This window comes from Eumetopias jubatus, unplaced genomic scaffold, assembly GCF_037043125.1.
Source record: "Eumetopias jubatus isolate StellerSeaLion01/CBP00866 unplaced genomic scaffold, mEumJub1_p1.0 scaffold_8, whole genome shotgun sequence".
NCBI classification, from domain to species: Eukaryota; Metazoa; Chordata; class Mammalia; order Carnivora; family Otariidae; genus Eumetopias; species Eumetopias jubatus.
Window position 1 is genome coordinate 127,018,270 of NW_028274814.1, and position 13,042 is coordinate 127,031,311.

At 35.4% G+C, this 13,042-nt stretch overlaps 1 protein-coding gene across 3 annotated transcripts in view; it reads right to left on the minus strand.

Annotated features, from left to right (window-relative positions):
* CRY1 (cryptochrome circadian regulator 1) overlaps window positions 1–13,042 on the minus strand; it is a 120,085-nt gene that overhangs the window by 43,198 nt on the left and 63,845 nt on the right. For all 3 annotated transcript variants that reach the window (XM_028088603.2, XM_088025317.1, XM_028088602.2), the window contains exon 2: window positions 7,245–7,353. In XM_028088603.2, the coding sequence (XP_027944404.1) occupies window positions 7,245–7,353 (109 nt within the window). The remainder of the gene's footprint in view (window positions 1–7,244; window positions 7,354–13,042) is intronic.

The following is a 13,042-nucleotide window of genomic DNA, read 5'->3' on the forward strand; positions in this document are numbered from 1 at the left end:
TATTGTAAAGTCCTTTATTCTAATCCCAACATCTGCATCAACTGTGCGACTATTTCTACTGTTTTTTTTTTTACTTGATTGCAAGTCACATTTTCCTGCTTCTTCTGTTTCATAATTTTTGATTATATGACAGACAATGGTATAAAGAATAGAAATGGAACAAATAATATTTATCTCTAAAAAAAGCACATACTCTTGGCTTTTACTGCTAGAATTTGAATTACTATAATCTGTAATTGAGGTGGGACTTGGCTTTGTTGCTGCTTTTGTTAAATTCCATTCACCACTGGGGTTCAAATATTTTGAGGGTAGGATCCAGACTTTTCAACAGGGCTCGGGATTTGAGCATAGACAAGATTCTAGATGGCTTTACAGCCCAGTCAATAGCTTTACAAACTCTATATCTCTCTCTGCTTTGCTGTCTACCCATCAGCTCTATGGTTGCTGGGGAATTCTCTTTGTTTTCCAGCCCTGTCCCCCAATTTTCTGAACCTCTGGAGACATCTTTCTGTCTGTCCTGCTGTGTGTCTGGAGACATGCTGCTGTCCCAGCTTCAGTGGACTGCTACTTTGCACTAAGTGAATGCCCAGCAGCACTTCAATGAGGGATCTCTCTCAGCTCTCTGCCTTGCCCCAGTCTTTGGTATATTGCCACAAAAGTACTGTAGGAAAGAACTAGAGAGTGCATATGAACTTGACTGTGACCAGGGTTTCTTGGAATTCTAATCTGCCATGTCAGTCCATGCATGACCGTGAAAAGCTTGGTAAATTTTGACTGGTTTCTTTTTACTCTCAACTATAGTGGATTCCCTTCTTTTTCTGCTGTGCCTCCATGGATATAGACATGAGTCTCTTTCCTATGAAAAGCTCATCTCTTTATGAAATTTAGGTTTCTCTGTGTCCTCAACTCTCTAGCAGGTTAAAAAAAAAAACCTACAATTTTGTGGCATATTCACTTTCTTCTCATTGTTGAGACATTAGCCTTAGCAACACGTTTATGGACCTCTCCTCTGGCAAGGGAAACAAAAGCAAATTAAACTATTGGGAGTACACCAAAATAAAAAGCTTTCACACAATGAAGGAAAACAACAAAACAAAAAGGTAATCTACTGAATGGAAAATGATATTTGTAAATGATATATCATCCAAGAAGGAATTAATATCCAAAATAAAGAACTTAATAAAACTCAACACCATTCCCCCCAAAAAATCTGATTAAAAATGGTCAAAGGACCCTCAGTTTGTTTCCTATAGTTAAGAGTCTCTTATGGCATTAAGGAGGGCACTTAATGTAATTAGCACTGGATGTTATATGCAACTGATCAATCACTAAACTCTATGTCTGAAACTAATCATATACTATATGTTAATTAATTAGATTTAAAAAGGACCTGAATAGACATTTTTCCAAAGAAAATATACAGATGGGCAACAGATACAAAAAAAGATGCTCAACATCACTCATCATGAGGGAAATGCAAATCAAAACCAGAATAAGATATTGTCTCACACCACTCAGAATGGCTAGTATTAAAAAGACAAGAAATAACAAGTATGGGCAAGAATACGGAGAAAAGGGAGCCCTGATGCACTGTTAATGGGAATGTGAACTGGTGCAGCCACTGAGGAAAACAACATGGAGGTTCCTCATAAAATTAAAAATTAAAAATACCATATAATCCAGAAATTCTACTACTGGGTATATACCCAAAGAAAATGAAAACACTAATTCAAAAAATATACATACCTCTATGTTTGTTGCAGCATTATTTATAATAGTCAAGATATGGAAGCAACCTCAGTGTCCAACGATAGATGGATGGATAAAGAAGATGTAGTATGTGTGCATGTGTGTGTGTGTATATATATATATATATATATACATATATATGATGGAATATTACTCAGTCACAAAAGAATGAAATCTTGCCATTTATAACAACACAGATGGACCTGGAGTCTATTGTGCTAAGTGAAATAAGTCAGACAGGAAAAGGCAAATATATGATTTCCTTATATGCGGAATCTAATAAAACAAAACAAATGAACAAACAAACAAACAAACCAGACTCTTAAATACAGAAGACAAACTGGTAGTTGCCAGAGGGTAAGTGGGTGGGAAGATGAACAAAATAGATGAAGGGGATTAAGAGGTATAAACTTCCAGTTATAAAATAAGTAAGTCATGGAGATGAAAAATACAGCATAGGGAATATCGTCAATAATATTGTAGTAACATTGTATGGTGACAGATGGTGACTATACTTATGGTGAGCACTGAGTAATAGATAGAACTGTTGAATCAATATGCTCTATACCTGAAACTAATGTAACACTGTATGTCAATTATACTTCAGTAATAAATTTAAAAAAAAAGGAAAGAAAATGTAAGTGAAATCATGTCACTCATGTTACTCAAAAATCGCCACGGATTCCATTTCACTCAGAGTAATAGCCAAACTCTTAAATATGGTCTATAAATAAAGTCCTGTGATATGGCTCCTTGCAACCTCTCTGACCCTTTCTCTCCTTTTCACTCACTGCTTCTAGCCATGCTGGCCTTCTTGCTATTCCTAAACAAGTCATGGCACACTTCCACATGAAGGCCTTTGTAACTACTGCTCCCTCTGCCTGCAACATTCTTTCCCCATGCTGCAGTGATCTTGGCAGCTCAAAATGACAGATTCTCACAAGTCTGTCAATTAACTAGATGGTGCTTCTGTTGGTCTCACTTGGACTCACCCATGAGTTTGCAATCAGCTGACAGCTTGGCCGGGCCTAGAGGATCTGAGATAATCTCTCTCCCACATCTCAGATCTTGGTGCTGGCTGTTAACTGGCCTTCCATCTCTACATGGTCTCCCATAATTTGATATTCTAGCCCATATTCCCTGCACAATAGAAGCAGCATTCCAAAAGGGCAAAGGCAGAAGCTTCAAGGTTGCTTGAAGCTTAGAATTTGGAACTCAATGTCTTCCTTGTCAGTTGGTCAAAATAAGTTATATGACCACCCCAGATTTAAATGCGACCATTTGATGGAACAAGGTGCAAAATGTTGTGAATTCACAATTATCACACCCCAGATATTTGCATGGCTCAGTCCCTTCACATGTTTGCTACATGTCATCTTAGAAGTGAGGCCTTCCATGATTCCATATAAAGTAATTACCCTCCCCTCACCTTGGCATTTAATACTCCACACTTTATTTTAGCACCACCTGATATGCATATTTACTTGTTTTATTATCTCCCTCCTTCCCCCTATCATAGAAGCTCTGCCAAGGTAGGAATATCTTCTATTTGGTTCCCTAGTATATCTACACCACCTTGAACTCTGGCTTGTACATAGTAGGCACTCAATCAAGACCTGTTGAATGAATTCTCTCATTCAAATGAGCATGTACTATAAAATAAGGCAAGAATCCAAAATAACTCAAAAAGCATAACACAAATTTTATGCATGTGAAATATTAGTGGCTTTAGATGTTCTTTGATTTATTCTAAGATTTTGAACAGAACATTTTGTTACACTTCAGTGAGTCCATCTATACAGACTTTAGTTCCTGTTTCTTGAATATAATGAGAATGGTTTTTTTTTTAAGATTTTATTTATTTATTTGAGAGAGAGAATGAGAGATAGAGAGCACAAGAGGGAAGAGGGTCAGAGGGAGAAGGAGACTCCCCGCTGAGCAGGGAGCCCGATGTGGGACTCGATCCCGGGACTCCAGGATCATGACCTGAGCCAAAGGCAGTTGCTCAACCAACTGAGCCACCCAGGTGCCCTAATGAGAATGTTTTAATGTTTCAACTCTTAAAAGTTTCTGCTGGGCCTAGAATGTACATGGTCTTGGTAGCTTACCATTCTGGCACCAAATGGGGAAGCTGCAAGATTTATCTGCATAACAATAATTTAAGTAAGATTCATATGATTAATAGTGTATCCAAGTTTTGCCTACATTAGTGTCTGCTAAGTTTATCATTTCTTGAGAACATAAAAAAAGTTAAAAAAAAGTCCTATATTAAGTTCAGAATTTAAATGGGAAAAATTCTAAGTAGAAAACACATCAGAAAAAAACAACAGTTTATCAGACATATATGTAAATACGTGTGTATAAAAAAAAATAAAAATGCTCTGACCTCATCCCTAAATCTACTCAATATAAACAGAATGAGTGAATGCTATAGAGAGGAGAAGATATATACTAGACATCAGTACTGGAACCACTCTCACCATCCCAATCAACTAAAGCACTGTTATCAGGTCTAAAACAGTTTTACCTTCCATGTGGGAAATAGGATTACTTACCTATTAAAAATTCCATTTTCTGTACTAGAATAATAAAACTAGAGACAATAATGTAAATGAGTCAGCTGGTTACCTACAAAAGAATCTTTTCCCTCAGAGAAACAGGTGTGTGAGGGTGAAGGGGTAGGAAGGAGACCTGCTTTTTATTGTATATCCTTGTAGGCTTTTTTTTTTTAAACACATGCATATAGCACCTCTAAACAAAAAGTAAAAATAAAAACATCAATGCAATTTAAAAAGAGCAATTAATTCCCTCTCCGGCTCTAGACATAGTATATAATCTGAAAGGAAGTTTTCGTAAGTGGCATTTTGCATAGTACATAGCCCAAGGAAAAATCAGAATAAAATGGTAAGCATTCTATATGCCTTATGTGTTTCATGTATCTGTATTTTATGGCTCATGTGGAAATCATTGCTCCTCTGCCAAATTTACAAAGACCGGGAAAGCATCTAAAGACGGTAGGTAGTTTAATCCAATGTTAATTTAGGTAGAAGAAAACTTAAAACTAAGAACATAAAAGATTTTCTGCCTTAAAACAATTTTTTTAAAACAAGTAAGTAAAAGTTTTGTGATTTTATTTTATTTTTATTTTATTTTATTTTATTTTTTGGTCTTAATTCCAATATATTCAACATATACTGTTATATATTAGTTTCAGAGTAAATTCTATATATCACCCAGTGCTCATCACAAGGGCACTCCTTAATCCCCATCACATATAATTATGTGGACATATTTCACCCATCCCCTTACCCCCACCCCCCTCCTCTGGTAACCATCAGTTTGTTCTCTATAGTTAAGAGTCTGTTTTTTGATCTCTTTCTCTTTTTCCCTTCGCTCATTTATTTTGTTTCTTAAATTCCACATACGAATGACATATGGTATCTGTTTCTCTGATTTATTTCGCTTAGCATTATACTCTCTAGCTCCATCCATATTGTTGCAAATGGCAAGATTTCATTCTTTTTTATGACTGAATAATATTCCATTGTTTAAATACACCACAACTTCTTTATCTATTCATCTGTCAATGGACACTTAGACTCTTCCATACTTTGGCTATTGTAAAAAAATGCTGCTATACGTGTAGGGGTGCATGTATGCCCTTTGAATTAGTTTTTATATTTTTTGGGTAAGTACCCAGTAGAGCAATTACTGGATTATAGGGTAGTTCTAGTTTTAACTTTTTGAGGAATTTCCATATCTTTTTCCATAGTTGGCTGTACCAGTTTGCATTACCACCAACAGTGCAAGAGGGTTCCTTTTTCTCCATATTCTTAAACACTTGTTGTTTAAGCTTTATTTTAAAGCAACAAAGTCCTCTTAGGATTCATTTTACTTATAGCACATGGATTTAGAGATACATACACTTTTACACTCATGAGTTGTTGATAAACTACTACACCATTGTTGCTGATGTGTTTTCTACTCAGAATTCTTCCATGTACCTAGATTAAATTCTGATTCTAAGTAGCCATAGTAGTAAAACATACTTTGATAAAGTAAATCTTCACTAGCCAAAACTGCTGCATTAGCCAAATCCTAAACATTAAAGGTTTCTTTCATACCAGTGAAAAAGATTAGGTAGTTTTATTTGACTCCCAGCACTGGGGACATTTTCATTCAGGGAAAGGAACTGTTCTCTTTTGCATTAGAAATAGGAGCATTACTATCAAAAAAATTTGATGAATCAAACAGCTGCCAAAAAAAAGGAAAGGAAAAAGAAAAAAAAAGCTGATATACATTAGGAATTCTAATGGTAGGAAAGAGGAAGGGATGGATAAACAAGAGATAACCAGTGAGCACTTGCATGAGCTAGCTGTATGACCTTAGTCAACTCTTTCAACCTCTCCAGGACAAATTTTTTCATTTAGAAAAAAGAAAAAGAAGGGAGACATAAAACCAGGAGATTTAAGATTCTCCTTAAGTTAAAAAAAAACCCCACAAAACTATAGTTTTGTATTATTAGTAGCATGTTGTTCATTATAGCCCTTGAACTCAAAAAATTCTAAGAATTATGCCAAAAATGTACTAGCACATGTAAGCAAAGATATTTGTGTCTGGACAAGGATGTTCACTGACAGCATTATTTGTATTAGCAAAAGCCTGTGGAAAATGACCACATGTTCAGTAGAAAGCTTGTTAAAGAAATCACAGCATACCTACACAATGGAATACTACGAAGCCATTTAAAAGACTGAGGGAGCAGTAGGAAACAACCTCTAAAATACATGGCCATGTGAATAAAGCATGGCACAGATGGTATAAAATATAGGGTGTCTTTTTTTCTTCAAGATTTTATTGATTTATTTGACAGAGAGAAACACAGCGAGAAAGGGAACACAAGCAGGGGGAGTGGGAGAGGGAGAAGCAGGCTTCCCGCGGAGCAGGGAGCCCGATGCGGGGCTCAATCCCAGGACTCTGGGATCATGACCTGAGCCGAAGACAGACAGACGCTTAACCGACTGAGCCACCCAGGCGCCCCTATAGTGCATTCTTATCTCGGTTGTTAAGAAGGGGATGTTAACATACACAAAAATGCAAATTTATACACACAGATGGACCTACAGGTATTATATGTATGTGTGTGTGTGTGTGTGTGTATATACACACATATAGACACATGCACATATATATTCTTATTAATGCAAAAAATATTTCTAATGCATACACAAGAAACTGGTAGTAGTTGTTACTTCTGGGAGGGGAACTAGCACTTTAAGGCAGAAGTAAGATTTAAGTTTTTACTGTAAACCACTTTTTCGCTCTGATTCTACCATGTGAAGCTTTTATTAAATAAATTAAAAAAAACCCATAAAATTTTTATTTAAAAATACTTATATTTCCCATACTTTAAATTACCTCAAATACTTTACTTATCAAATACATGTCTTCTCTGAAAAAAGATGATTATTTTATGCAAAGATTTTTCAGATTACCTTAAAAAGCCTGGGAAACACATCTGCTGGTTGTCCACGAATCACAAACAAACGAGAGTTTAATTTTCGCAGATTGGCATCAAGGTCTTCAAGACATTGAAGCAAAAATCTACAGAGAAAAATATTAAAATTCTTAAACACGTATATTTAGAAGATATAAAGTATTACAAAATCATGTTATTCTAAAACTTGACATGCCAACCCCATAATTTTATTACCTATTATCTTATTTTTTCTAACTGATCCGTAAATTACTGTTTCCAGAAATCATACTTACAATTTTCTTATTACAAGTTTCTCAGTATTTTAATGAAATTCCTAAATTAAACTTCCATTAAATAATAGTGAGTGAATGTTAGCAAGGTTTAATTGGTAAGCATAAAAGTTATATAAATTAAATGAATTGATTTCATTGTTTCATTGATGAAATGAACTCAAGTTCAAACAGAAAAGCCACCTTGAAAAATCTAGAACATTTTTCTCCTGAAAAAAATGGAAATATCCTATTTAATCACTCTGAGCAAGTGAATAATTTAAGAATTTGAGTATTAGGGGATACTGTAATCATCTATGAGAGAGAAAACATGTCTATATTCAAGTTTCTTATCTAATTAAAGAAACTGATTAAATAGACATGAAATTATGTGGCACAACTCTGAACACCAGGTTAATTAAAAAAGAAAAATTCCATGAGACAGGTGGACTTTTCTCAATGAAGTAAGTACCAACAAGGCTTACACATGATAGATATGTTGAGAAATTCTGGGGTAGTACCAGAAGACTGCTCACTGTGCATCTTTTACTGTGAAGAAATGGAGCAGTCTCCAAGAGCAAATCTGAAAGAGAGGTCATCCCTGGAAAATTCAACCTCACTATTTGCCTCATGCTAATTTCTAACATTTCATCCAGACTCTCTTCCCCTCAGCTGGACATACCTTATTTCTTCTTTACTCTGCTTCTTTCATGTATCTGAACTTAAGGTTAAATATGTGTCTGCCTTTTCCACAGGCCATGTGTTCTCTGAGAACAGTGATTGTGTTTACTTATGAGGAGTAGCTAATACGAATGAAAAGGCACATTTCAGAAATGCGTTGTCCAATATGGTAGCCACTGTGCACATATAGCCATTTAAATCAAAATGAACAATTCAGTTTCTCAGTCACACTTGCCGTATTTCAAGGCCTCTCAACAGCCACATGTGTGCCTATTAGTTACTATATTGGACAGCACAGGTGAAGAACATTTCTATCACTGCAGAAAGTTCTACCAGACACCATTATTCTAGGAGGCTGTTCAGATCATTTGCCTATTCTGATACTATCATTTCATCAAGAAAGTTTTGTTAATTTTTTACAGTTGTAGTTATTACTGACATCAGTATACTTAGTCAAGTTTGATACTCTTTTCTATTTAGGAGTCATCATCTCTATGGGTGTGGGGACTCATGAAGACTCATGACTACATATATCACCTTTATTTTTTTTTTTAAAGATTCTATTTATTTGCCAGAGAGAGAGAGAAAGCACAAGCAGGGGGAGCGGCAGGCAGAGACAGAAGCAGGCGCTGAGCAAGGAGCCAACACGGGACTTGATCCAAGGACTCTGGGATCACAACTTGAGCCGAAGCCAGATACTTAACCGACTGAGCCACTCAGGTATCCCCCATCATATCACCTTTAGGAAGTTGCACAATTGTCTTTAAACAAATAGGAAACAAATCTTTCTATCTTCACATTTATATTTCACCTCACCCCTGTTCTGTTTGGGTTTGGAGCCATCGCCCTAACTCTGACCCCTACCCCAACCTACCACTACAAATGTGCAAACACTCTGGGGGAGAAGATTGTTGTTGTTTTTACACCAATACAAAAGTACCTGAATTTTATAAAATTATCCATAACTATGAATAATATTTCATGTTTGGTGATAAATGTTTATTAGGAAACATCTAGTTTTATGTATTTGCTTGGCAAAAGAGTTTTTAGACACTGTAGCAGTCAGATAAAAAATTAAGAGGTTGAATGAACTAGCAATTTTAAGTTTTCTTAAACAGGACAAAACTAAAATGTCCTGGAAGAATAATCCAGGGCTCAGATAGTTCTCAAATCTCTTTTGTGCCATTAGTTTCAGAATGGAAACGTTTCCATATGGTACAAGCAGGTCAAGGATAGATAGGAAAAAATGGGAAAAGAAAAAAAACCTGATTAATGCATAAAATGAATAAACCTGGATTAATTAATAATTGGCCTTTTATTTTTCCCTTTCTTGTTCACAGGCTAAGCATTCTTAATACTTTTCAATAAACACCCTATGAACCAAACACTGGAGAGAATGATATGAACTGAAGCAATGTCTTACAATGGAAAATGCAACCAAAGAATTAATTTTGTTTCGGTACTGCATAAAACAAAGGAATAGATATATTTAAATATGGTGTTTTTCTTCCATAGTATGATATTTTTCTTCCACAGATGTTATCATTTGTATCATTGTAATTTCACATAAAAATTAGAGAAGTACAGTGGACTTAAATATAGGTACTTTATTTTTTTAAAAGATTTAAAAAAAATTTTTAATTATTTGACAGAGAGAAAGATAGCGAGAGCAGGAACACAAGCAGAGGGAGTGGGAGAGGGAGAAGTAGACTTCCCATGGAGCAGGGAGCCCGATGTGGGGCTTGATCCCAGGACCTGGGATCATGACCTGAGCGGAAGGCAGACACTTAAAGACAGCCATCCAGGCGCCCCCAAGTATAGATACTTTAAAAAAGAACATTGTACCTTTGTACTGTGACTTCTAAAACCAAACGCATATATTTTTTTCATACAATAAAATTTACTTTGTACATATTTACTTATGTTATATGTACATAACAAAATTATTAGAAGAATACTTACCAAGCTGTTAATAATAGCTATCTTTGGGGAGTGGGAATCTCGGGTGGGACTGAAGATGAGAGAAACAAGCTTTTTTTTTTTTTTAAACTTCATAAAAGGTATAAAATTGATAATGAGCATACACTCTTTCAGAGTAAAACAAACTGAGAAATACTGTATCTACTATAAACAAGGTTTAATACAGAGTGAATATCTTTTCAAAGCAATAGACACACCTCTATGGCATCAATTTTGATGGTTTCATACTATTCCATTACATGGATATCACATAATTTAACAACTCTAGCAACAAATTACTATCCTTCAATCAATCCTATAAAGTTCTAATTTCCTTATGTTTATGGCGGGGATAATAACAGGACCCATATCACAGCATGTTGTGAGAATTAAATTAACTAATATATGTGAAGCTCTCAGAACAGTGCCTGATCCATAATAAGCACAATTACCTGTTATCTATTATTTTTGGTCCTCTCTTTCCTAGTATTTCTGTTATTGGTATAATAATTTTAGCCCTTATTATCTCTTGCTGGCATTATTTATTGCAATGTCTTAAAATACATTTTCCTACCAACATCTCTTCCCCACTCTAATCCACTTTATACACTACACCAAATATTTCTGACACACACTTTCCTGTACAAAGGTCTTCAAAAACTCAATCCCTAAAACACATTATTTTGTTTGGCCACTAACTTAGGGTTCCAGGTTCATTTCTTACTATTCCCCCTTCCTTCTCACCAAACCACTCTTTTCGCCACATATCCACTCTCCTGGAATTTGCTCCATGATCTTCCCTCAGCCAAAATACCTTTCCCAATTTCCATCTCTTCAAGTTCATATACAACTAGTCTTCAGTCTTCCAGCTGAAAGTAATTTCTCCATCATCTAAACTATTTTTCTATTTTTTTAAAAATTTTTTATTATGTTAATCACCAAACATTACATCATTAGTTTTTGATGTAGTGTTCCATGATTCATTGTTTGTGCATAACACCCAGTGCTCCATGCAGAATGTGCCCTCTTTAATACCCATCACCAGGCTAACCCATCCCCCCACCCTCCTCCCCTCTAGAACCCTCAGTTTGTTTTTCAGAGTCCATCATCTCTCATGGTTCGTCTACCCCTCCAACTTACTCCCCTTCATTCTTCCCCTCCTGCTATCTTCTTCTTTTTCTTTTTTCTTAACATTCCATCAACTAAACTACTAAAGGACATATGGAACTCATCCTAGGGAAATGTTCACATTGTACTTTATATTATAGCTATCATATATACACAGCAACTTCTCCTTCTGATGGATTCCAAATTAGTATCTGTGTCTCATTCCTAACTACACAGTTTTCTTAACCTGTGTTTTGGTTTCTACATTTGACAAACAAATATCATGTGATCAATACAATCTGTTGAAAAGATCAGAAATAGAATTAAAAAAAAAGAACCCATAGAGTTGTCTTGTATGACTGCTGAAAAACTAGAAACACTATAAAATCACCTAGTAGAATTACTAGCACTTGGTAGATATTCATTAGCATAAGCTGGTAGCATAAGTTATCATTATTCTCCTCTTGGAATAATTTATATTTCCAAAAGAAGGAACACATATTTCTATGTAAGTACCTGGGAATGAGAACAGAAGACAATTAATTAGTTGGATGCCTACATCTACATGCATAATTGTCTTGGATTCATAATTTCTCCTAAAAGTGACTTTGAACAAAGGTTCAATGAAAATCTTTCCCAATGACAAGGCAAATGTGAACATGAATAAATACATAACAGGAGCAAGGGAAACAAAAGCAAAAATAAACTATTGGGACTACATCTTGGGATTCTCTTCTTCACTCCACTCCACAGTGAAGGGAAACAATCAACAAAACTAAAAGACAACTTACTGCATGGAAGAAGATATTTGCAAATGACATATCCAATAAAGGATTAGTATCCAAAATACATAAAGAACTGATACAACTCAACACCCAAAAACCAAATAATCCAATTAACAATGGGCAGAAGAAATGAACAAACGTCTCTTCAGAGAAGACATACAAATGGCCAACAGACACATGAAAAGATGCTCAACATCATGCATCATCATGGAAATGCAAAACAAAACCACAGTGACATACCCCTCACACCTGTCAGAATGGCTAAAATCAAAAACTCAAGAAACAAGTGTTGGTGAGGATGTGGAGAAAAAGGAACTTTTGTGCACTGGTGTGGGAATGCAAACTGGTGCAGTCACTGTGGAAGACAGTATGGAGGTTCCTCATAAAATTAAAAATAGAACAACCTTATAATCGAGTAACTGCACTACTGGGTATTTACCCCCAAAATACACTAATTCAGAGGGATACATGCACCCTTGTTTACTGCAGCATTATTTACAATAACCAAACAATGGAAGCAGCCCAAGTGTCCAACAGATGGATAAAGAAGATATATAGATATGCATATATCATGGAATATTACTCAGCCATAAAAAAGAATGAAATCTTGCCATTTGCAACAACATGGATAGATTTAGAAAGTATAATGCTAAGTGAAATAAGCCAGAGAAAAACAAATACTATATAATTTCACTCATATGTGGAATTTAAGAAATAATACAAATGAACAGAGGGGCAAGGGGAGAAAGAGACAAACCAAAAAACAGACTCTTAACTACACAGAATGAACAAATGGCCACCAGAGGGGAGGTCAGTGGGGGAATGGGTGAAATAGGGAAGGGGATGGAGAGTACACTTATCTTGATGACCACTGAGTAACATCTGGAATTGCTGAATCACCAAATTTACACCTGAAATGAATATAACACTGTAATACTAACCCTGGAAAAAATTTTTTTCTATATATAATATATCTCAAGATATAGTGCAATTAAGATCCTGAATCAACTAAT